This window comes from Cervus elaphus, chromosome 3 (assembly GCF_910594005.1).
Source record: "Cervus elaphus chromosome 3, mCerEla1.1, whole genome shotgun sequence".
Taxonomy (NCBI): domain Eukaryota; kingdom Metazoa; phylum Chordata; class Mammalia; order Artiodactyla; family Cervidae; genus Cervus; species Cervus elaphus.
In genome coordinates this window covers 54696320-54717517 of record NC_057817.1, presented here as the reverse complement: position 1 = coordinate 54717517, position 21198 = coordinate 54696320, and the positions used below count along the sequence as shown (strand labels likewise).

The window sequence follows — 21198 nt, the reverse complement described above, 5'->3', positions numbered from 1 at the left end:
AACACATTTAACTCAGAGGGTTTCTCAAACTGATGTGACTTCAGAGGTCCCTAGATTTAAAATCTTGTTAAAAATATGGGTGCTGAGTAATAGGGACAGTTCCTACACTTTGAGAAATTTCCATATTTAGGTCTCAAATTAAGAAAGACTTAATAGGGATTTCCCTGGTGATCCAGTGGCCAAGACTCTGCACTCCCAATGCAGGGGCCTGGGTTTGTTCCCTGGTCAGGGAATCCCAAGATCCCTCATGCCACAACCTAAGAGTTCTCATGCCTCAAGGATCAAAGATCCTTGCCAGAACTAAGACCCAGTGTAGCCAATTTTTTTTTTTTTAAGACTTAACAGTAAGAATTACAAGGCCTGAGATACCAGCAACATCAAGCTAAAAGAGCTACTTTATTAAGATGCATAGTGTCCCCTCACAGCATCCAATGTAATAGAATGAGAATGCAGAATCTGAAGTCTATGTGGTAATTCTGGCCACTTAATAATGATTTTAGGTAAGTTACTTATCTTTGCACCTCAGTTTCCTCATTTGTACCCATCTCATTGGGCTGTTGTGAAAATTAAATGGGTTAATACATGAAAAGTGCTTAAACCAAGTATTTGGTGTAAAGTGAGAGTTGGATAGAAGCCATCATTACTAACCACCTGGGGAAACTTCAGCTGGATTTGGTGTCCAGGCATCCAACTGGAAAGGCCTGCTTGGGAGTGTCTTGTCAATATAATTTGCATAACGGTTGAGGTCTTGCTGACGTCAAGGTCTCCTTGCAGCTCCAGGTCAGATATAGTCCTGGAAGTAGTTCCTGTCACACAACAGTCCCACAGTCACCCCACCAACCTTGCTTCCTACCCAACTCCCAAAGCACCAGGAAGTGAAACAAAGCCCCGTGCTTCCAACTCACCCTTGTCCCTCTCATCCCATCCCCCAGGGTTCCACTTCCTCCTCCTCCTCCTTTTCACCTTCCATCTCCTATCCTAAATGGCTCCCAGAATGGGAACTAGAGGTGGGAAAAGCATGGGAGACATTATACAAAAGTGAAGTGAGCTCCCCTACCCCACCCCCAATTTCCTTATTTCATGCATATCCACCTTTCTCAGAAGGCAAGCCATTTCTCACTCAAACTGAGATAACATCTCTGAGGCTGGTAATGTTTTATCCCAAGGGTGGATTTACCACAGAGTCACATTTGAATCAGAAATTTCACTGGGCAGTTTTGAATAGTCCTAAGGGAATGGAGACCTCTGTCGAGAGTAAGTTTCTCAGAGAAAAAGGGTCAACCTCTTGGAAAGGCTTTGGGAGCCATCTGTGTGGTCATCAATGGCCTCATTCTGACGTCCAGATTGTCCTGGGACCCTGCACTGGGGTGGGGACAGTCCCAGATTTGGGCCACCCTCCACTCCCACGCCCAACCTCACAGTCTCAGCTGTTTCACTGAGTGTTGCATCAGGGATGGTGATGAAATCGGTATCAGCGGATTTTACCCATGGATGCAACAGGCTGAAGGACCAGCCAGGGTCGCTGACACAGTGCACCTTCAACTAGCGAGAACCCTGGACTTTCTAGCCATGGTGAAGGGCTTGGTGATAGGATGTCTCCAGTTGGATTTCTAGACCACACTTACACACTGGTGTCCCCTATCCCCAAATCACCTGAACCCCACAGAGCCCAAGAAACTTGGGCCACTAAGGTTGAGGAATCAGATGGTTCTTAGCAACAGCTCTCTCCTCCCAACAGCACCCCCCCCCCCGCCCAGCCTCCAGAGTGAGGCCTGAAGTGAGGGAGCAGTATACCTTATACTGAACAGATGTGGCTTCCCAGTTCACAAAATGCCTTCATGTCCATTCTCTCCTAGTGAAAACAACACTTCTCAACAGAGAAAAAGAAGCCCTCTTAATTCTTGGATTGAGGGCATCAGGTGGGAACCCAGCTTCATTCCAAACTGAGCTTGCCATCCTATTGGGAGATAAGGGAATGCCTCTGTTTTGGTTTTTACTCAGGCAGGAGGTGAGGAAATTAGGTTTGAAGGGAGGGCTAATATAGCTTAGAGACACAAAAAGATGAGAAGGTTAAACAGGAAGGAAGTTGAGACTAGATTCATTTAAATATTTGCTGTTCCCACCCCTCCCCCTGTCTTCGGCCACTTTGATTCCTGGAGAGCGTTACACAGAAGTCTCATCCCAGGCCTCCAGCCACAGCCACCACACGACTCATCTCCCCTGGAACTGAGGCTACTTACCTGGGCTCCCCACGGAGGGGGATGATGCAGGAGGGGAATCCCACCTGCTGTGAGTCACCTGCTAGTTTAAAGGGCGGGTCTCACAATGCAGGGACCTTAAAAAGAGACTCAGAGAACAAGGGGAGAAAATCCACAGGAAGCAGCTCAGAAGCACGGTGAGCACAGAACAGACAGAATCGGATTCAGAGCAAGGGGAAGTGGACAGAGGTCCCACAGGACTGCACGGCACGCAGCCAGGCGGACTGGAGAGGCAGGCCACGAGATGCTGGGGGACGGAGCCGTGCTGCTGCTGCTGCTGCTGCCCTGGACAGCTCAGGGCCGGGCTGTGTCAGAGGCCGGCGGCCCCGCTTGGGCTCGGGGCCAACAGCTCTCACGGCAACTCTGCGTGCTGGCCTGGAGGGCACACCCACCAATGGGACATGTGGTGAGTGGCGGCGGCCCCCAGAGCCGGTCTGAGCGCTCCAGGGCTGTGGTGGCGACGCTGTGGCCTGGGGTGGACGCTGGAGGGCTGAAAGCCATCGGCGGTAAGAGAGAACCGTGGCTGAGAGAACCCCTGGAGAAGGGATCCAGGGAGAGTGAGGACCCAAAGGTCCAGGTAGGGTTTGAGAGTACTTACTTCTCTACTCTTCCCACCCCTCCCCCATTTCAGGATCTACCAAGAGAAGAAGGAGGTGATGAGACTACAGAGGATGTCCCCCGTATCCAGTGTGAGGATGGCTGTGATCCACAAGGACTCAGGGACAACAGTCAGGTACAAAGACGAGGCTGGGCCCCCAGGCAAAGGGGACTGGAGACAGAGCTGGACACCATGGTGAATGAGTAAAGTTGTATCTGTCCTTGTCCATTCAGCCTGCTGTAGCAATAAACCATAGACTCAGTAGTTTATAAACAACAGACATTTATTTCTCACAGCTCCAGAGGCTGGAAGTCTGAGGTCAAGATGCCGGTGTGGTTAAGTGAGGGCCCTCTTCCAGATCAGACTTCTTGTCTCCTCACATTGTGGGAAGGAGTAGGGAGTTCTGTGGGTCTCTTTTATAAGAGCAATAATTCCACTCATGAGGGCTGCATCCTCATGACCTAGTAACTTCCCAAAAGTACCATTTCCTACCACCACACTGGGGGTCAGGATTTCAACATATGAATTTCACAGGGACGCAAACATTCAGATCACAGCCATGTCTTAAGAATGGTAAATATCAGGTGAGTCTTTGGTGGAGTAATTAGAAGGGATCTGTTTTGTTTCTTTCATTTTGATTTTGGCTGAGCTGTGCTGTGCCCAGCCAGGGATCAAACCCATGGCCCCTGCAGCAGAAGCGTGGCATCTTAACCACTGGACCGCCTGGGAAGTCCCCGTATCCGTTTTCTTTCACGGCTTTCTTTCCCCCCTAGTCCTGCTTGCAAAGGATTCATCAAGGCCTGGTTTTTTACGAGAAGCTGCTGGGTTCAGACATTTTCACAGGAGAGCCTTCTCTACTCCCAGATGGCCCTGTGGACCAGCTTCACGCCTCCGTACTGGGCCTCAGGGAACTCTTGCAGGTATGAACTAGGGGCCTGGAGGAGAGGGGCTTGCAGGTGTCAGAGACGGGGCCTGGGGTAGGGGTGGGGTGACGACTTATAGAGTCCTCTCTGATGGTGTCCTGTGTCCTTTCAGCCCGAGGGTCACCACTGGGAAACTGAGCAGACGCCAAGCCCTACTCCCAGCCAGCCATGGCAGCGCCTCCTTCTCCGTCTCAAGATCCTTCGGAGCCTCCAGGCCTTTGTGGCTGTAGCTGCCCGGGTCTTTGCCCATGGAGCAGCAACTCTGAGCCCCTAAAGCCAGAAGCTCAAGGATGGCACCCAGACCTCCATGGCTCAGTAACGCTAAGATCAGTCTATCAACCTGGACACCTGTGAGCCAACAAGTTCATCAGTCCGTTAATTTTAATGAGACTTATTCTGTTGAAAAATTACCAAAACTGACTGACTTATGATGTTGACCTAGGAGAGGCTGAATATTTATTACATGGGAAGGGAATTTTGGGATTATTTATAGTGGCAGGAGCTTGGGGATGAGGATTATTTATTATATTTATACTGAATTATGTACTTTTTTCAATAAAGACTTATTTATGTGGATCTCTAAGTCTAGGCTTGTCAGTAAAAAGAAACAGAATGGAAAAATAGGGCCAAAGCACTAAAAAATGCATCCTTCTGCTCTGCAGGGCTACGGTGGAAAGGGGTCTTACCTCGTGACCCCTTGGTATATAGAGTAACTGGGATCTTTTTGGCCATAATCCCTGCTAAGGCTGAGCAAGCTGAATGAGGTTACAAGGGAATGCAATTGGGAAGTATGGCTCCTAAGCTTGGCCCTCTCTTGCTCCTTGGCCCAGGGCTTCCTTCCCTGCTTTCTTGGCCAAAAGTGTATTTGGTCAATGACAGGAGTCCCCAGGCACTGCGGGATCGGAAGTCAGAGCTGCTTTAAGCAGAAAGGGCATTCCAGAAAGATGAGTTAGTCTTATCAGTCACTAAGATGTTGAAAGCCTTCTATACTGGAAAGAAGCCACTGCCCTGAGCCTTACAGGTGCCTCCTAACTGTCCTGGCCTGCCCTTGAATGCCCGTACCTCCCGGCACAAAGGCAGCCCGCAGGCTCCTAGTCGGAGCCACGGGTAACATCTCTTCTGAGGCATTGCTGCCTCTGCCTTACCCATATTATGCTTCTCCCTCACACCCCCCAGGGTTAACCCAGTTTAGAAGGGGCACATGCCTCATGTCCCATCCTTGGAGAGCAACATCCTGATGTGAGGAGGAGGGGCAAACGCACAGAAAGATCTGAGGAAATGTAGCTCCTAGTAGTCAGAAGGGCTCAAGGGCCCATCTGCATAGAAGTGGCTGGGGCTGAAGACGTCAGCTTCATCCGTGGTGTTCTGGCAAGGCAACAGTGGATCACCGTTGGGCATGATTTCTTCAATCCTCATGCTGTTCCTAAAGACTAGATCGTCCAGAGAAAGAAGTCAGGCCCTGATCTCAGACTAGGAGTTCCCAGACCAGCAGGGAAAGTGAGGGAAGATGGCAGCAGCGGCCCAGAGAGGGCCTGAGGGGGGCCTTAGGTGGGGTGGGGGAGGCATGTGTATTTCCTAATGAAATCAATCGCAGGGAAATCGGCCTTTCTCCAATGAGGAGCTTAGAACACAGGCTTTTTCTGTGGTGAGTGAGGGCGGGGAGCTGGGGAAGGCAACATGTCCTCTCCTCCCTGCTTGCACACCATCACTTACTTTCCATGTCCTCGGTGTTCAAGTGTCTCAGATCATAAGGCAAATCCGGTTCCGGCATGGTCTGCAGATCGAGCTCTGGGACAGGCTCCAGCTGCAGTTCTGGCCCCAGGTGTGGTTCTAGGACTCCCTGTGACATCTGGTCTAGAATGGGCTCCAGCGTGGGCCCCAGCACGGGCTCCATGCTCAGATCCAACCCTGCCTCCAGCAGCGGCTCTAAGTCCAGGCCTGGCGTGTGCTCAGGCTCTGAGGCAAGCCCCAGGTCCAGCTCGAATGACTCCAGGTCTGGCTCCAGCCTGAGCTCCGGCAGTTGCTGCAGTTCATCCACCTGTCTGGATACCCGATATAGACGGAAGAGCAGGGCTCAGTTGTCTAGGTGAAGTGGGGAATGGCAGAGAAAGCAGAGGCTATCTTTCTAGTCTAAAAAGGCATTAGAGCAGAGGGCTTAAGACCACAGGCTCTGGGATTAGGCTTCCAGAGTTTAAATCTTATCATTTACTAGTTGGAGGACCTCAGGCAAAGTGACCCAACCTCTCTGAGCCTAAACAACCATATTTGGGAATACTTGGGAGGCAGTAGGGTGGTTCAAATCAGGGCTCTGGAACCTGAGAGACTTGGACTACTGAGCAGCCATGTACCCGAGGCAGGACGCTTCGTCACATTAAACCTCAGGTTCCTCAGCTGGAAGCAGTAATAACAGTATTTTCTGCCTCACAGGACTGTTATGAAGTTAGTAAATAAGAAAATGAACACAAAGCTTTTAGCCCAGTGCCTGACACATAATGAGCTTTCATTAACTGTGGCTATTACCATTTCTGGCTTGGCTGGGTTCTCATAAGGATTAAATGAAAAAAGGAATGTTCTAAAAGAATCTAGTACTATGCTTTGCATCAAGTGGATGTCCATTAACGTTAGTGATGATGACGATTATTTTTTTTTTTTTTTTTAATTTTTTTATTAGTTGGAGGCTAATTGCTTCACAACATTTCAGTGGGTTTTGTCATACATTGATATGAATCAGCCATAGATTTACACTTAGATGATGACGATTATTATCAGGGAATCCTGATGGAGACAACCTAAGGATGGCAGCAGGAAAAGAAAGAGAGGCTGAAAGAGCAGGAAAAAAGCCCCAGAGGGCTGGGAGCCTGGGTCGGTAAGAGAGAAGGCTGAGGAGACCCGAGCTGGGACAGTCTGGGTCACTGTATTAGCCAAGAAGGGTTAAGGAAGGTGGGCAAGGAGTTCATATCTTACCTGTTAGAGACAAAAATGAGCTTGTGTTTCAGGTATTTCTTCCGTTCCTCGGGATTAACTATGGGGGACAGACGGGAGGCGGGGGGGTCAGTGGCTTGGACACAGCGCCCCGGGGCCCCCGGTGCGGGTGGTCCTGACCGCCGTGTCTGCCTACTGACTAGCGTCCCACAGACAGACCCCTTCCCTCCTCTGGACGTTGGCTCTCCCCCGATGCCGCGGGAGAGCTGTGCTAACGGGTGCCTGTGGACCCCTGCACTCTGCAAGGGAAACGCGTCAGTGGCTCTCACTTTTCTCCTGGGAGTAGCACCCGAAAGCCTCATCCCGGGGGATCCGCGGGTAGAGGAAGCGCAGTGGGTTCTCAGGTACGTTCTCCTCCGTCAGCATCTGGTACTGGCTGATGATCTTGGTCAGCGGCAGTGACTGCAGCACCTCCTTGGTGAAGGGCTGCACCGAGTTGATGAGCACCTCGTCTGGGGAGCGGACGGGGGGACAGGCAGGCCTGAGCGGAGAGGCTGGGCCACCCCAAACCTGCCAAGGGAGCTGGGACAGAGCAGGGAGCCAAGGGCAGGAGAGGGGAGGAAAGCAGAGGCTGGGGGGGCGGCGGGGCTGCTGACCGTCATCTTGGTGTTCCACCCAGGAGCAGGTAATGCCCCCCTCCAACGTCTCGCTGAAGCGCAGCAGGAAGGTGCCGGAGACAGTCTTCTTCAGCAGCCGGCGCACCTGGTTCCGGCTCACGAAGCCCATGATGCGTCTGCAGCGCGGAGAGCAGCTGTGAGGCCCTGCTGCTTCCGGCTCCCCGTGCAGACGGACAGAGTGCCAGGGCTGGGCCCCAGCTCGGCCAACCTGTTACAGACGGCTCCGTGCTGGCCAGGTCATTTCACTGGACTGACAGTCCCCACCCCCCAGGGCTGAAGGAGGTGTGACGCTTCAGTGAGAGCACTCGGGGGAACAGCCCCCTGTGAAAGGCACAGCGCTGCCCGAGCGGCCGGCGGTGCGGCAGGCGGTGCTCAGGGGTGGGGTCAGACCGCCCCCCGGGCTCACTCCCTTAACCTCACGTCCTCGCTTGAGGGTGGCGACACCCACCACGCAGCAGGGCTGGAAGGGTGACATGAGCGAACTCATCAAGGGCACCTAGCGGGCTCTGGAGCGCTGCGGCCGCCTGGCAAACGCAGGCCAGGAGACTGCCGCCGCGCACGTGCGGGGTGTGACCCGGCATTGGGCTCGCACCCTCCCTCTCCCTGCCACACGGGGGCGCGCGGAGTCCTCGCTCCAGCCCGGGAGGCAGCGGGGCCGGAGGCAGACTGACGAGGCCTTACCCGTCCTCCCAGAGATCCTTCAGGTGGTCATGTATCAGGTCCAGAATCTTGTCGAGCCACGTCCAGAACGGTAGCTTGCCAGGGGGACTCTCTCGCTGGAGGAGGGACAGCAAGGCACGAAGGGGTGCAGAGCTGCCCCGGGGGTGGAGGGGGAGGGCTGGGGGAAGGGCCAGTAACTGCAGGCCGGGACCCAGCTGCAAGGGATGCGGGGAATTACCTTAATGAAGTCGACCCAGGGCAAGGACGCATCCTCAGTCCTGGAGTTCTGCCCTGTGGAAGGACAGTTCAAGATGATGGAAGGAGGCAAGGCCAAAGGTCCTGGGGCAGAAAGGATGGAGGGCTGGGCAGACAGAGGCTAGGGAAAGGCTGAGAGAAAAGAAGTGTCCGTACCAAACAGCTTGTCCCTCAGCATGCCCAGCTGGTCTGAGTCCAGGCCTCGCTTAACATAGGAGGAGAACTGCCAACTGAGAGCAGGGCCCAGCAAGCTCCACGGGGCCTTCGGGGGGTTGGAGAAGAACTGCTGGTCCTGCAGAGGCGGGAGGGGACAGGGTGGCTCAGAAGCAGCGCCCTCACACCAAGCTCCACGCCCCTCCCGGCGGGCCCCACCTCCTACCTCGGGGTTTGAGCTGAGCAGATTGAACCACAGAACCGAGGCCCATGCAATTGAGAGCTGGTTCATGTTAGAAATAATCACCACAGGGAGGGTGTCCGTCTGAGGAGGGGACAGAAATCACCAACGAGGGATGTGAGGTTTCCAACTGCAGATGCTTGCTAAGGGCCTGACCACAGCCTACCCTGAAGGGTTTCTGCTTGGCCCCTCCTTATGTCTCCCCACAAAGGCACTTCATTTTCACTCACTGTCAGCTCCTGCTTCAGACCCTGGTAGGTGTATCTGACTGTGAAGCTAATGATGTGCAATTCCTCTGTAACGGACAGCGGCCCCTGGGACAACACAAGGCGCGGTGATCAGAGTGCCCCTAGCAACTTCCTCCTGCCCCCAACCCTCTGTCCAGGCCTCACCTTATTGTTGCCTTTTCCTGAACCCCCTGAACGCTGCTCCACCAGAGTCTGTGAACAGAAGACAGGGAGAAAGAATGCCAGAGAAGAGACCCCAGGGCCCCTGGAACCCCGGTTTTGCCCTCAGGACTTCCGAGGGCCTGGGAACTTCCCCCAGCCTGTTCCACTGCACTACAAGCTTAAAACAGCATCCCTCTGGCACTTCCCTGATGGTCCAGTGGTTGAAAATCTGCCTTCCGATCGACATGGGCTCGATACCTGGTCTGGGAACTAAGATCCCACATGCCACAGGGCAACTACGCCCACATACCACAACTAGAGATCCTGTGTCACACAAAGGTGCCATGTGCTGCAACTAAAATCCAATCAAGCCAAATAAACAAAAATAAATATTTAAAAAAAAAAAAAAGCATTCCTTCTTAACCACCTTACCAGGTAGCCGAAGTCCCAAATTAAGCCCTGAGTCTGGCCTTTCTCGGGGGTCAAAGTTTTCTGGTTTGAGGTCAGAAGGTTGAACTTCCGGAAGCTGTTCCAAGGAAAAAGAAGATACATGGAGGTCAGGAGCAGAGTCCGGTAGGGAAATAACAAAAGTTCCACTTCATTTCAGACCTCCCCCCTCCTTTCTCTGTCTATGCACCACACAAATCAACCTCCTCCTGGTCTGTGTCCCCAGCAGGCCCACAGTCACACGTGACTGTGTAGCTCATGCAGTGCACAGAGTCTGCAGCATCCTTGTTAGGTACCTACCCTTGTGATTTGGGAGGATTCCTAAAAAGAAAAAAAAATCATTAGGAAGCAAAATAATGTAGAAGTAAGGGATTCAGTCTTTGGGGTCAGACAGACCTAAGTTCAAATAGCTCACCAGTTATGTGGCTTGCACTAGAGACATAAATTCTCTGAAGTTACTTCTTCATTTGAATAGTGCATTGATAATATTTAACTCCTGGGGTTCCAGTGACAATTTTAAATTGAGTACTTGACAAGCTACATGTCACACAGTAAGGACTCAAAAGGGATGAACTATTTCTATGAGGTAGCAACGGAAGGGGAAAGAACACAGCCCAAGGGCCTGGTTGTGAACGGTAGCTGTCTCCTTCACTCCATCACCCCATGTCCTGGGCGCCTCCTGGTCCCACCCTTCACCTGCCCCAACTAACCTGTCAATGGAGACTTCCGCAGTCAGTGATTCATTGCCTTCCTGGAGTCTCACTAGCAGCCTGGAGGAGAGGGAGGTAGACGGGGGGAAGTGGTCAACCTCAATCTCCTGGATAGAACAGATGTTTAAAAAAGATAAGGGAAGAGATGAGAAGAGGTAAGTGGACCGAGGGGAAATGAGAGAAGAAACAGCTCAGAGTGAGAAGATCTGAGAAGCCAAAGAGCAGACAGTGTGAGGGCTGGAAAAAGGAAGCAGGAGTGAGTTCTGAGATGCCAACCTTGTTCGGACGGTGAACTTGCTCCCTGTCTTGAGGATGAGGGGTCGATGAAGAGTTTGGGGCATGCAGGGCTGATTTTCTACTACAAAGGCTCTGGAGAGATGTGGAGAGAATACACAGAGGTCAGTATCTGTGAGAACGGCCCCCTTCCCTCTGGCCCCGAGGGTCCCTGTCCCGGCCTCCAGACCTGTGGAGCAGGCGCTGCAGCAGCTCTGTGACCTGGGCCTCCCGCAGGTCCACACCTTTGCTCAGAGGGTCCCCCTCGTAGGAGACCATGTGACTCAACTCCCTCAGCTCCTTCAGCAGCTGCCGCAGGTGGAACAACAGCTTTGCTCCATCTGTGAACCTGGGTGATGACACAACCCAAGGAAGAAAGAATCGTGAGTTTCCTGGAACCCCCAGACAGGCTCCAAAAGCTCCTCTTTAACTATGTGGAAAGTCATAAACTGATTGGGACAAAAAAAGAATCCAGGAAGTGTATGAAAGATTATTCAACATTGTCCACAATGCAGGGAATGAAAATGAAAGCCACTTTCACATATAAAACCAGTAAAAGATTCATTAACATAATAAAGCGAACACATGATGCTTGATCTCTACTTTTTTTAAAGTGCTTTACACATCTTCATGCATTTAATTCTTAAAACAACCCTGTGAGGTAGGTACCATTTTATCCCTATTTTATGGAGGATAAAGCTGTGGCACAGAGAGAGAGTGAAGTGACTTGCTCAAGGTCATAAAACTAGTAAGGAGTGAGGTTGTATGTGGCCTCAGGCAGTCTGGCTGTACAATTCATACTTTTAACTTCTATATTTTACTGTTTTTATAATAAGAAATAATAGCAATAGACAATGTGGTAACAGGAAAACAATTGTCCACTACATAAAAGCAAACAGACTGGGATAACAGTTTGGAACTATTTTTTAAAAAGCCTTAAGAATATACATATGTTTTACAGTATTCCATCTCTAACATACATCCTAAGGAAATAATCAAACAAACGGACAGATAGATGGTCACAGTTCATGGCTTTGTTGTCTGTAATAGAAAAATTAGAAACAGTTGGTATTGGGTATATGTGGTGGTAATTTAGTCGCTAAGTCATGTTCGTCTCTTTGAGATCCCCAGGTATAAATTATGTTATAGTTACATTGTGGAATACTATGAAACCATTAAAAATAATGATAAAATAGGTGGAAAATTTTAATATGGAAAATATCCAAAAATATTAAATTAAAAAATATAAGATAGCATACGTATATGGTGTAATCTGACTTCTGTTTAAAACAGATGTATATTTGTATATATGCATAGGGAAAATCTGGAGAAATGTATTCAAAAGCATTAACAGTGGGTACCTCTGCATGATCAGATTATGCAGATGGATAATTTTTACTTCTTTTCCTCTTTTCAGTAGTCTGAAATTTTTTCAATTGGCATATATTTACAATCAGAAAAAGCAATAAAGCTCTTTGTAAATAAAAACAATGAAATAAAAGAACAACACAATAACAACACCACCACCAAGAAGATATATTCTCCAACCTGGGAATATCACTTCCAATAACTTACAGAAATAAATTAGGGCTGTAAATAAAGATGTAACTATGAGGTTATTTCTGGAGGAGGAAAAGGCAACGCTCTCCGGTATCCTTGCCTGGAAAATTCCACGAACAGAGGAGCCTAACAGGCTACCGTCGATGGGGTCACACAGAGTTGGACACAACTCAGCACACATGCAAACACACAAGAGGTTGTTTACTACGGCACAAAAGTGACAAATCGAGAATTCCCTGGCAGTCCAGTGGTTAGCACTTCCACTGTAAAGGAGATGGGTTTGTCCTTGGTCACAGAACTAAGATCCCACAAGCCAGCACAGCATAGCCAAAAATAAAAAAGGCAAGAAACCACTCCCAGGCCCTAGTTTGCCAATCCTGCAACTGTAATTTAAACACTTATCCTGTACCCTAACCCTACACACCTGTTTTCAATTTACCTGAACAGTTGTGATGTATTTTTATTTATTTATTTGTTAACTTTCAGCTGCACCACATAGCATGCAGGACCTTAGTTCCCTGACCAGCGATCGAACTCATGGCCTCTGCAGTGGAAGGGTGCAGTCTTACCACTGGACCGCCAGGGAAGTTCCCTGTGGTATATTTTTAATAAATTGCTGCTGCTGCTGCTAAATCGCTTCAGTCGTGTCCGACTCTGTGCGACCCCATAGATGGCAGCCCACCAGGCTCCCCGTCCCTGAGATTCTCCAGGCAAGAACAATGGAGTGGGTTGCCATTCCCTTCTCCAATACGTGAAAGTGAAAAGTTAAAGTGAAGCCGCTCAGTCGTGTCCGACTCTTTGCGACCCCATGGACTGCAGCCTACCAGGCTCCTCCCTCCATGGGATTTTCCAGGGGTGCCATTGCCTTCTCCGTTTAATAGATTAAATTATAATAAATTTTCTCATGAGAAAATATTTAAATAATAGGTATCTTTCAAATCAAATATATTGAAGGACACATTATTTTTTTTACATCACAATAGGTAATATAAGATAGTTTACTAGAAAACAATAGCAAGAAATTAAAAGCAACCCGAATATCCAAATATCGGCATTTATTAATTAAATTATATTACCCCCATAAAGGGAACTATGACCCATCTATTAAAAGTATCATGGGTAGGGACTTCCCTGCTGGTTAAGACTCCAGGCTTCCACTGCAAGGGGCATGGGTTTGATCCCTGCTTGGGGAATGAGGATCCCACACGCCGTGTGGTATGGCCAAAAAAACCATATCACAAGTAAATATTATATACTGCTAAGTTAAAAAAACAAACTCACAGGTTTCAAAGTAGTTTGAACAATACATTTCAATTTTTGTTTAATAATATTATAGTAGCTACAACTGGATATTAAGGTAACAGGTAATTTTCTTTTCCTTTTTTCGCGGCATTATATTCATTGCACTAAAAAAAGGTAAAAAGATATTTCTCTGGTGATTAAAGAGGCAGGAAAAATTGGACTGTGGATCAATTCATTATCTTCCCCAAAGCAAAGACTGGGCTCTGGGCTTGCTGGGTGGTGAGAATGAAGAGCAGCATGTAGCCGCAGTCAGACAAGGGAGCTGAGACCATTCTGGGGAGTAGAGATTAAGGAGGGCGGTGTCTCTCGTCATAAAGAGGCCATTGTGTGTGTGCTCAGTCACTCGATCGTGTCTGACTGTGACCCCACGGGCTGTAGCCTGCCAGGCTCCTGTGTCCATGGGATTTCTCAGGCAAGAAAACTGGGGTGGATTGCCATGTCCTCCTCCAGGGGATCTTCCCGACCCAGGGACTGAATGCGGGTCTCCTGCATTGCAGGTGGGTTCCTTACCACTGAGCCACCGGAGAAGCTCACTCAGGGCCTTATAATCTACGAAGCACAGGCGGCAGTTAGGACTAGGGACAGGTGAGCCAGCGTGAGGTGGGGGAGCGGCCTCTCACCACTTTTCCAGCTGTTCCAACCCTCCGACAGGGGGCGCTCCAATGCAGGCTTTCTGCTGCTGGACTTTCCACTCCTCCAACTTGGGCAGCAATAGCTCAATTAAGGTAGTTAACTGGCCTAGCAGTGCTTTGGAGACATCCAGCACCTCCTATGGCAGACATAAAGTAAGTACTGAGAGCCTCTCACCATTACCCTCCACCATCCAACGAGGCGTGAAGAGACAAAGGAACCAAGGCCAGGAAGCCAGGGCTCCTGATGCCTCCTTTTCCCCAGTTCCCTGCTGCCCACTCCTTCTGTCCTCTGACTCCCACCTTTCTCTGTCTGTCCAGTTCATTGAGTGTTTCCTGAAGAATGTCCATCCGTCTGGTCTGACGGGGGTCCAAAGAAGGTGTCTTCACTGGATGGCAGGAGAGGGTGGGAGACAAGCGCTCAGACCTAGGGCTCCTCCCCCTCTCCTCCCTGACCCAGACCTCAACTAGAGGCAGGAGAGGGGAGTTTCAAAGGGAGAAGAAGGGGAACCAGGAGAAGCACAGGCACCTCTGGGCCCTCAGGCAAACTGCATCACCTTGCTAGAAACAGAAGCCCACTCCATCGGCCAAGGCAGTTTCCCAAACACCTCCTCCAACCTTCACCAGCTATCCCTCGGTTTACATCACTACCCTGACCTCTACGACATACCCTGTCACTTCCAGCGTTGCAGGGCAGCAGGACTATAACCAGCAAGATGCAGCCACAAGTGATCACCACTTACTGGGACTTTTCCCTTCTGCTCTACTCTACCCCCCGCCTCCCGGTAGGCACCCCACCCCCCAAAGTGCTGTCTACCTGATTTCTCGATATTATATCGGAAACAGAAGACATCCTGCTGGTCTTTCAGTTGGCTGATGGATTTCACCAGCTTCTGCAGAAGAGATGAGACCCCAGTGAGGCTGCCTCGGTGAGAGGAGGCAGGTTGAATCCTGCCCACCCTGGCTCTTGCCGCATCTACCAACCTCCTTCATAGCTTGTAATTTCAGGATCCGGGAATCAAGTTCATGCTGCTGGCTCTCCCCAGGTGCTTCAGGGGCTGGCTCTCGTTGCTCCTGAAATAAAAGGCTATGAGCACTTTTCAACTCTGACCTGTCACCCCTAAAATCCAGACCTGAAATTAAACCACAGGATGTGGAGAGATCTTGTTCTGAGGCAAATTTCCTGAGTCTTTCGCGTGGTCCCTCTCTACTGCAGGAGCTTTTCAACACACTACCAAATTGTTCTCACCAGCTGAGCCCTCTGAGCCCAGGTCAGAATTCTTTTTTCTTCCAGAAGGAGGTTAAAGATCATCTCAGCCAACTGGGTAGAGCCAGTGGGAAGGGCCTGCAGTAGGAAAAGAGGAAGAAGTGATAGAACTCAACTGCCATCAATGAACTACCACCTCAGACCCTCCCCACTGGTGACCTCGGTATTCTCCCCTTCTTCAGGATCCCAAGCCCTACCCGTTTTCACCACTGGTTCCTCAAACCCTAGCCTCTTTAATAGGATCATCTAGACTCTGCCCTTCTCTCTTCCAGGGATCCCCTAAATCCAGACTCTGTCCTTTTCCCCCCAAATCTTCTCCTGTCCATTTGAACCTCCAGGTCTTGTTCCACATTCCATATCCAGAAAGTCCTCCTCTTCACTCAGCTCCCATTCCTACTGTGTTATCCCCCGCTCCTCTGAGTACCTGAATGTCCCGATAGAATTTTCGCAAGTTGTGCTGTAGCAAAAAATACTCAGGGTCTTGGCTGCATCGGCCACACTCAGAGTTGAGTTGGTCCAAGAAGTGGAAGAATAGCATATTAGCCATGGCAGCATCGTTCCCCAGCGCGGCTTCCTGCCTGGGGACCAGGAAGAACAAGGATGAGTGTGTCTGCAGGACTGGTACTATTGTGAGGCCTTTCAACCCCTTCCAGGTGTCTCCAGGATCCTGGGGGCTCAGGAGAAAGAAATCACTCTCTTCATCCCCCCCCGATTCCCAGAAGGCCTCACCAGTTCTGATCTTCAATCCAGACAGCCAAGTGCTGCCGAACGTCCATCGGCAGGAGGCTGTTTGAGTAGAGCTCATGCAGCTGGTCCTGAAATGGGCTGTCAAGGTTCTGGAGCATCTCCCACTGCGCCATCTGGGGTCTGAGCCTGAAGGATGCAGGTTCCCAATTGGAAATTTTGCTGGACTAAATCATCCACAGTCTCATGATTACTTATTATTACAAATTTAAAAATTAAACCATACCAGCAAGAAAAAAATTAAAGTCTAGATTGATCCCACTTCCAATCTTGGTCCCTTTTCCTTCTCTCCAGAAGTAACCAGTATTACCAGTTTGGTGCATATTTTTCCATGGAGTATTATTTAAGAGCTCCAATGTGTAGGCCTTTTTTGTTTCAGTGGTAATTTTCAAATACACAACAAAGTTGAGTGAGTAGTACAAGGATCATCCATGTACCCGTCACCCAACTTCAACAATCAGTAATGGTATTTCCAAAATCTTTATTTCATTTATCTCCCCAGTGAACTTATACATGCATTTGCTTGGTTTTGTACACACTTATGCTAGACCATTTAAAAGTCAGTCTTGAGTTTTTATTTCAGCATTATCCCTGCTGGCCCCAAACCTTTTATCAGAGGCTGAAACCTCCGTGGAGATAAACTGCTCTCCCAGTTGGAAGGAGGAGCTCCACTCTTTACCAGATGCTTAAGATGCCTAAACACTGTGGAAGGGGTCACTCAATCCCTAGGACTATGACACTTTTATGACCTCTGTCAATTTCTAATTCTTCATGTGGATTATCAACTTTGTGAGATAATCAACACACAAATTTCAATTGAGTGAAACCAATTTCACTCAAAACTGGTTTTTGCCGGTCACCAAACAGGCTGGGTGAAGAACTGTTCTCCTTACCTCTCCCTGCCCACTGCCATCTGTCTGTTTAGAAAATCTAAACTTCTTGCAGCCTAAGCCTAACAGAAAAGAATAAACACCCCCTTCTGTGGGCTAAGAAAAGGTCACATGATTTAATTACAATCAAATGCTTAGGGTGGGAAAGATTCTTTTCCACCAGTAATCATTTCTTCTTCTGGAAGTAGGAACAGGGGAAGAAAAGAATTGGGCAGGGACTCCGCCATTTTAACCCTTTTAATAGAGCTTGACTTTTTAAACTCTGTATTTGTATTGCTTTAAAAAAAAAAAAAACAAATGACCAGGCCTCAGTTCCTAAGGAATTAATCAGCTTGTATTAATAAAGCAAAGCAGCAAGTAAACCCTGAGGTTTAAATATGAAAAATAAAAACAAAAAACCTGGCGTTCTTAAATAGATTGCAAAACACGGAGGTTAAGGGCTAAAAACTCTTCTTTCTCCAGTTACCTATTACTCGTTCAGGTGCACATTTTGTTCTCCACAAGCTTTTCTGAATTGAACTGTAATTTTTTTCTTTTGCTGAGGATCAGAAATAACACAGACCAACCTGAAGAGTGGGATGGGGTGGGAGGTGGGAGGAGGTTCGCGAGGGAGGGGACACATATATACCAATGGCTGATTCACGCAGATACATGGCAGAAACCAACACAATACTCTAAAGCAATTACCCTCCAATAAACCACACACACACAGACCAAAAGGTAAGTGTTGGCCAAGACGCTGAACCAATGCAACAACGCCAGGTTTCGGGTCTTGGAAGCAGGGGTGTTTCTGGAATGGGGCATTACGATTGGACCCCTAGGTTGGCCAGGAGGGGCAGCAAGCGACAGCTCCTATTTCTACCTGGAAACAGAGTCTGACCCCTCCGGGGTGTACCCGCCCGGGCCTACCTTCCATCTGAGGAGAAAACTTGCGCCTCCACCTACACCCCCGCGCGCCCCCTCAAGGCCAGTACCTGGTCAGGGTCTCAGGCCCAGGTCCCAGCAGCAGCTCCGGCCCAGGCTTCCGGTCGCCAGAAACGTTCCGGCACCAGGGCCTCCAGACACGCCCTCGGCTTCTGCCGGCGTCTCGGACCCGCCCCCTTTCCGCAGGCTTGAGAAAGAGGCAGAATCTCAGAGCTCTTCACTTCCAGACGGGCACCTCGGCACCGGCTGCCAATCAGCCAAACGCTTCCCCAGGCCGTGAGCTCATTGGCGCCACCACAGCACCACCTCCCCGAGGGGCGGGGCAGGAGGAGCCGAAGCCACACCCCCAGCGCCCGCAATCGGTGGGCGGGCTCAAGTAAGCCCCGCCCCGTGCGTGCGGAGGGAGGAGCCCGGTTAGCAGAGTTGCTCAGGACTGAAACAGCTGATTTCCGAGAAGCAGAACCCACTCGGCGGAACCGAGACTAGTTCAAGATCTTGGAGGCGTTGATCTAAGAAGCGGGCGGAATTGCGACACTTTGGGACGGGAAGGGGAGGGCTCAAGTAATGACAACAGTAACAATGACAAAAGCTGCTTTATTGTTGGTACGGTGCTAAGCATTAGTACAGCGTGCCGTTTCTAATTTCCACGAAACCTATTGAGATGCAAATCATTACCCTCACTTTAGAAATTTTAAAAAACTGAGTTTGGAGAAATAAGTTACTAGTCAATGGTCACTGAAGCTCTGACAAGTGGAGCCTGGATTCCAAGCCAAATCCTCTGATTCCAAACCACAAACTTTAAAATTCTTACACGTTACAGTACTGCTTTTCTCCTTGATAAGAAATCAGAGATTTGGATTTTGAACACACACATTACAACTTACAGGATACTAGGTCTAGTCATCAGTGTTTACCACCTTCTTTTATTATTTACTTATTTATTTTTGGCCACATCGCCAAAAGGTGAGCAGAAAAACGTTAGCTCTTCTCATTCCCCTCTTTCTTTGCCTTTTTGTCATCTCAGAACACTTAATCCTGATCTGGTTATGGATTGTAGTTTATAGAAGGGAAGGAATCGGAGAGAGTTCTGCTGGATTAAGTGGACTGGATTGAATTCTCTTTAGTCAGAGGTCACTATCTTTTTATTTTATTATTTTTTATTTTGGCTGTGCTGCATGGCTTGCATGATCTTAGTTCCCTGACCGGGGATTGAACCTAGGCCCTCTGTCAGTGAAAGGGTGGAGGCCTAACAGTTGGCTCCTACCACCTTCTTCTATATCCTAATATTCCAATACCTAGGATCTAAGCCACAGTTGTTGAATAAGGTCCACCCCCAGCATGGATTTGAACTTACTACTTCTGACACTAAAGGGGCCATGACAGTTGTTTCTTCCACTTCACTCATATCTGAGGTGCTCCCCAAGACCTCCTCGCTGGTCTCTGGTGGAGGGGTGTTTGCCTCTCTCTCATAGTAATACTGGATCAACCGCTGAACCCCAGCCTTCAGTGCAGGTTTAAGTGCAATGCCGATCGCTAGCCCTGTGGGTCCCCATGACGGTCCAGCCATGGCCGTCAGAAGGTCATATCCCAGATCTATGACCCCGTCTCGGCCTCGTGCCTTGGCCACGTCCGGGCAGTTCTGAACGGCATAATACACTGCTGTGCCCAGGTTGTAGAAGGTTCCCACTCCCGGCAACATCTGGGCTATGTTGTGCACACTCTGCTCCTGCTCCTGCTCACAGTCTTTGGCGGAGGGCGACCGTCGGGCTCTCCGTGGGCCTGGGTTCTCTCCAGCCCACAGCTGCAGAGCAGAGGTCAGAGCATCTACTGACACTCCCCTCCCTCTGCTTCTGCTTCTCTCCAGCTCTTGCAGATGTCTGATGAGGGTCTGTGTAGCGTTTACACCCCCTTGGCGGTACAGCTGAAGCTGCAGGACCTGTACATCAGCTTGACAACCAGCTCTCTCCAGGGCGATCGTCAGTGGCAGGCTCACCAGGAACCTGGTGAGAGGGGCCATCTGAGTGAAGCCAGGGAGGGATTTGGGAAGAAGGGTCTGGCAAGACAAGGGGTATGAGGAAGTTAGCGAGGATTCCAAGGGTGAAGGAAGATGTAGTAAGACATCCGTCTGGTTTCCAGATGAAATGGCGTCTGCAGTGTGCAGCAGGAAGCAGCAAAGAAGTAGCTCAACTGGTAACATGATGAGTCTGAGACCATGCAGGTTCGTAGCAAGGTGGACTGGAGAGAGGAGAAACCAGAAACATACAAACTGTCTCCTTAAGGGCTGTGGTCCGAAAGGAGCCCAGGACTCAGGGCGAACCTCACCTGTTACTTCCAAACTTCTGATCTTTTTTAGCTAAAGGACTAAAAAACAGGAAACTCAACCCAATTGTTCCCACTTGACCTTCTCCATCTTCAGGTCTTCCTCAGCATGATTCCCACCCATTTATAAGGAGCTCCAAATTACCACACAGTCCAGTGATTCAGAAGTGAGACCGCCTTGATGGATTTGGTAGCTCCTCGATCCTGTTCTGCCGACTCCTCTGCCCCACGAAGAGAGCAGATGTACTGGCTTTCCTCTAGTATCAGTAAGAGATGTAATCTCTGCAAATATTTGTTCCTCTGTTCTGGCTTCTCAGACTTTGTGCACTTGTCCCACACTTGGCCTCAGTATCTAAAAACTTTGGCATTTGGCATTTCCAACTAATCCCTGCCACGTTCCCACTTTAGCTCATGATAGAAGCTGGGAGACCCAGAATCAGAAGAGATTAGATGTCTATGATTCCCTTTTATTTCTCTTTTCAGTTTAAAAATTAAATTAGCAAGCTACAGTGTCTCATTGGGGATTTATTACAGGGGGATGGATGAGGAAAAAAGTTCAAATGCTTCTCATGCTGAGATGTATTACAGGCACAGTATATGCTAACTGAAAGAAAAAATGAAAAATAGAAAGTGAAATAAGGACTGAGAGCTACCAGGTGGAGAAGGGCAAGGTTAAAGCCAGCACTGGGATGAAATAGAGTATATCTGTTCTAAGTAGTGTCCAACATTTCTGCCTACTTACTGTGTCCCATCTTATTTATTTATTTGCCTATGTTTGGTATTTGTTCCAGCACCAGGGTCTTCGTTACATTGTGTGGGCTTCTCTCTAGTTGTGGTGCATAGTTGAGGGTGTATGGGCTTAGTTAACCTGTGGGATGCGGGATCTTAGTGCCCAGACCAGGGATCAAACCTGCGTCCCCTGCATTGGAAGGCAGATTCTTAACCACTGAACCATCAGCGAAGTCCCTGTCCCATCTTTGAACACCGTCCTGGGAGAGCAGACCTGTTTACAGTGTGGCATTGAATATCTGCAGTAAAGAATCTGGACAAGTTCCTG

General features: G+C 49.4%; 3 protein-coding genes across 3 annotated transcripts; 1 reads left to right on the top strand and 2 right to left on the bottom strand.

Moving 5' to 3' along the window:
- Nucleotides 1-522: 522 nt before the first annotated feature.
- On the top strand, nucleotides 523-4355 carry IL23A (interleukin 23 subunit alpha). The gene is made up of 4 exons (XM_043890021.1): nucleotides 523-2664; nucleotides 2890-2991; nucleotides 3630-3776; nucleotides 3892-4355. Exons 1-4 carry the CDS (start codon nucleotides 2503-2505, stop codon nucleotides 4051-4053), a joined length of 573 nt encoding a protein of 190 aa, XP_043745956.1. The 5' UTR covers nucleotides 523-2502; the 3' UTR covers nucleotides 4054-4355.
- Nucleotides 3119-18036, bottom strand: STAT2 (signal transducer and activator of transcription 2). Its single transcript, XM_043890012.1, has 24 exons — nucleotides 17873-18036; nucleotides 15994-16137; nucleotides 15689-15842; nucleotides 15247-15342; nucleotides 14982-15071; nucleotides 14815-14890; nucleotides 14301-14386; nucleotides 13989-14137; nucleotides 10697-10855; nucleotides 10510-10602; nucleotides 10234-10293; nucleotides 9824-9844; nucleotides 9509-9602; nucleotides 9080-9127; nucleotides 8918-9001; nucleotides 8673-8771; nucleotides 8450-8585; nucleotides 8277-8329; nucleotides 8060-8154; nucleotides 7358-7494; nucleotides 7031-7213; nucleotides 6744-6801; nucleotides 5493-5821; nucleotides 3119-5209 (listed from the first exon to the last, which is right to left on the bottom strand). The coding sequence occupies exons 2-24, from the start codon at nucleotides 16122-16124 to the stop codon at nucleotides 5067-5069; spliced, it is 2574 nt and encodes an 857-aa protein (XP_043745947.1). The 5' UTR covers nucleotides 16125-16137; nucleotides 17873-18036; the 3' UTR covers nucleotides 3119-5066.
- Nucleotides 18037-18396: 360 nt separating this feature from the next.
- LOC122685301 (apolipoprotein F-like) lies at nucleotides 18397-20463 on the bottom strand. The gene is made up of 2 exons (XM_043889931.1): nucleotides 20287-20463; nucleotides 18397-20057 (listed from the first exon to the last, which is right to left on the bottom strand). Exon 2 carries the CDS (start codon nucleotides 20017-20019, stop codon nucleotides 19096-19098), a length of 924 nt encoding a protein of 307 aa, XP_043745866.1. The 5' UTR covers nucleotides 20020-20057; nucleotides 20287-20463; the 3' UTR covers nucleotides 18397-19095.
- Nucleotides 20464-21198: the final 735 nt, after the last annotated feature.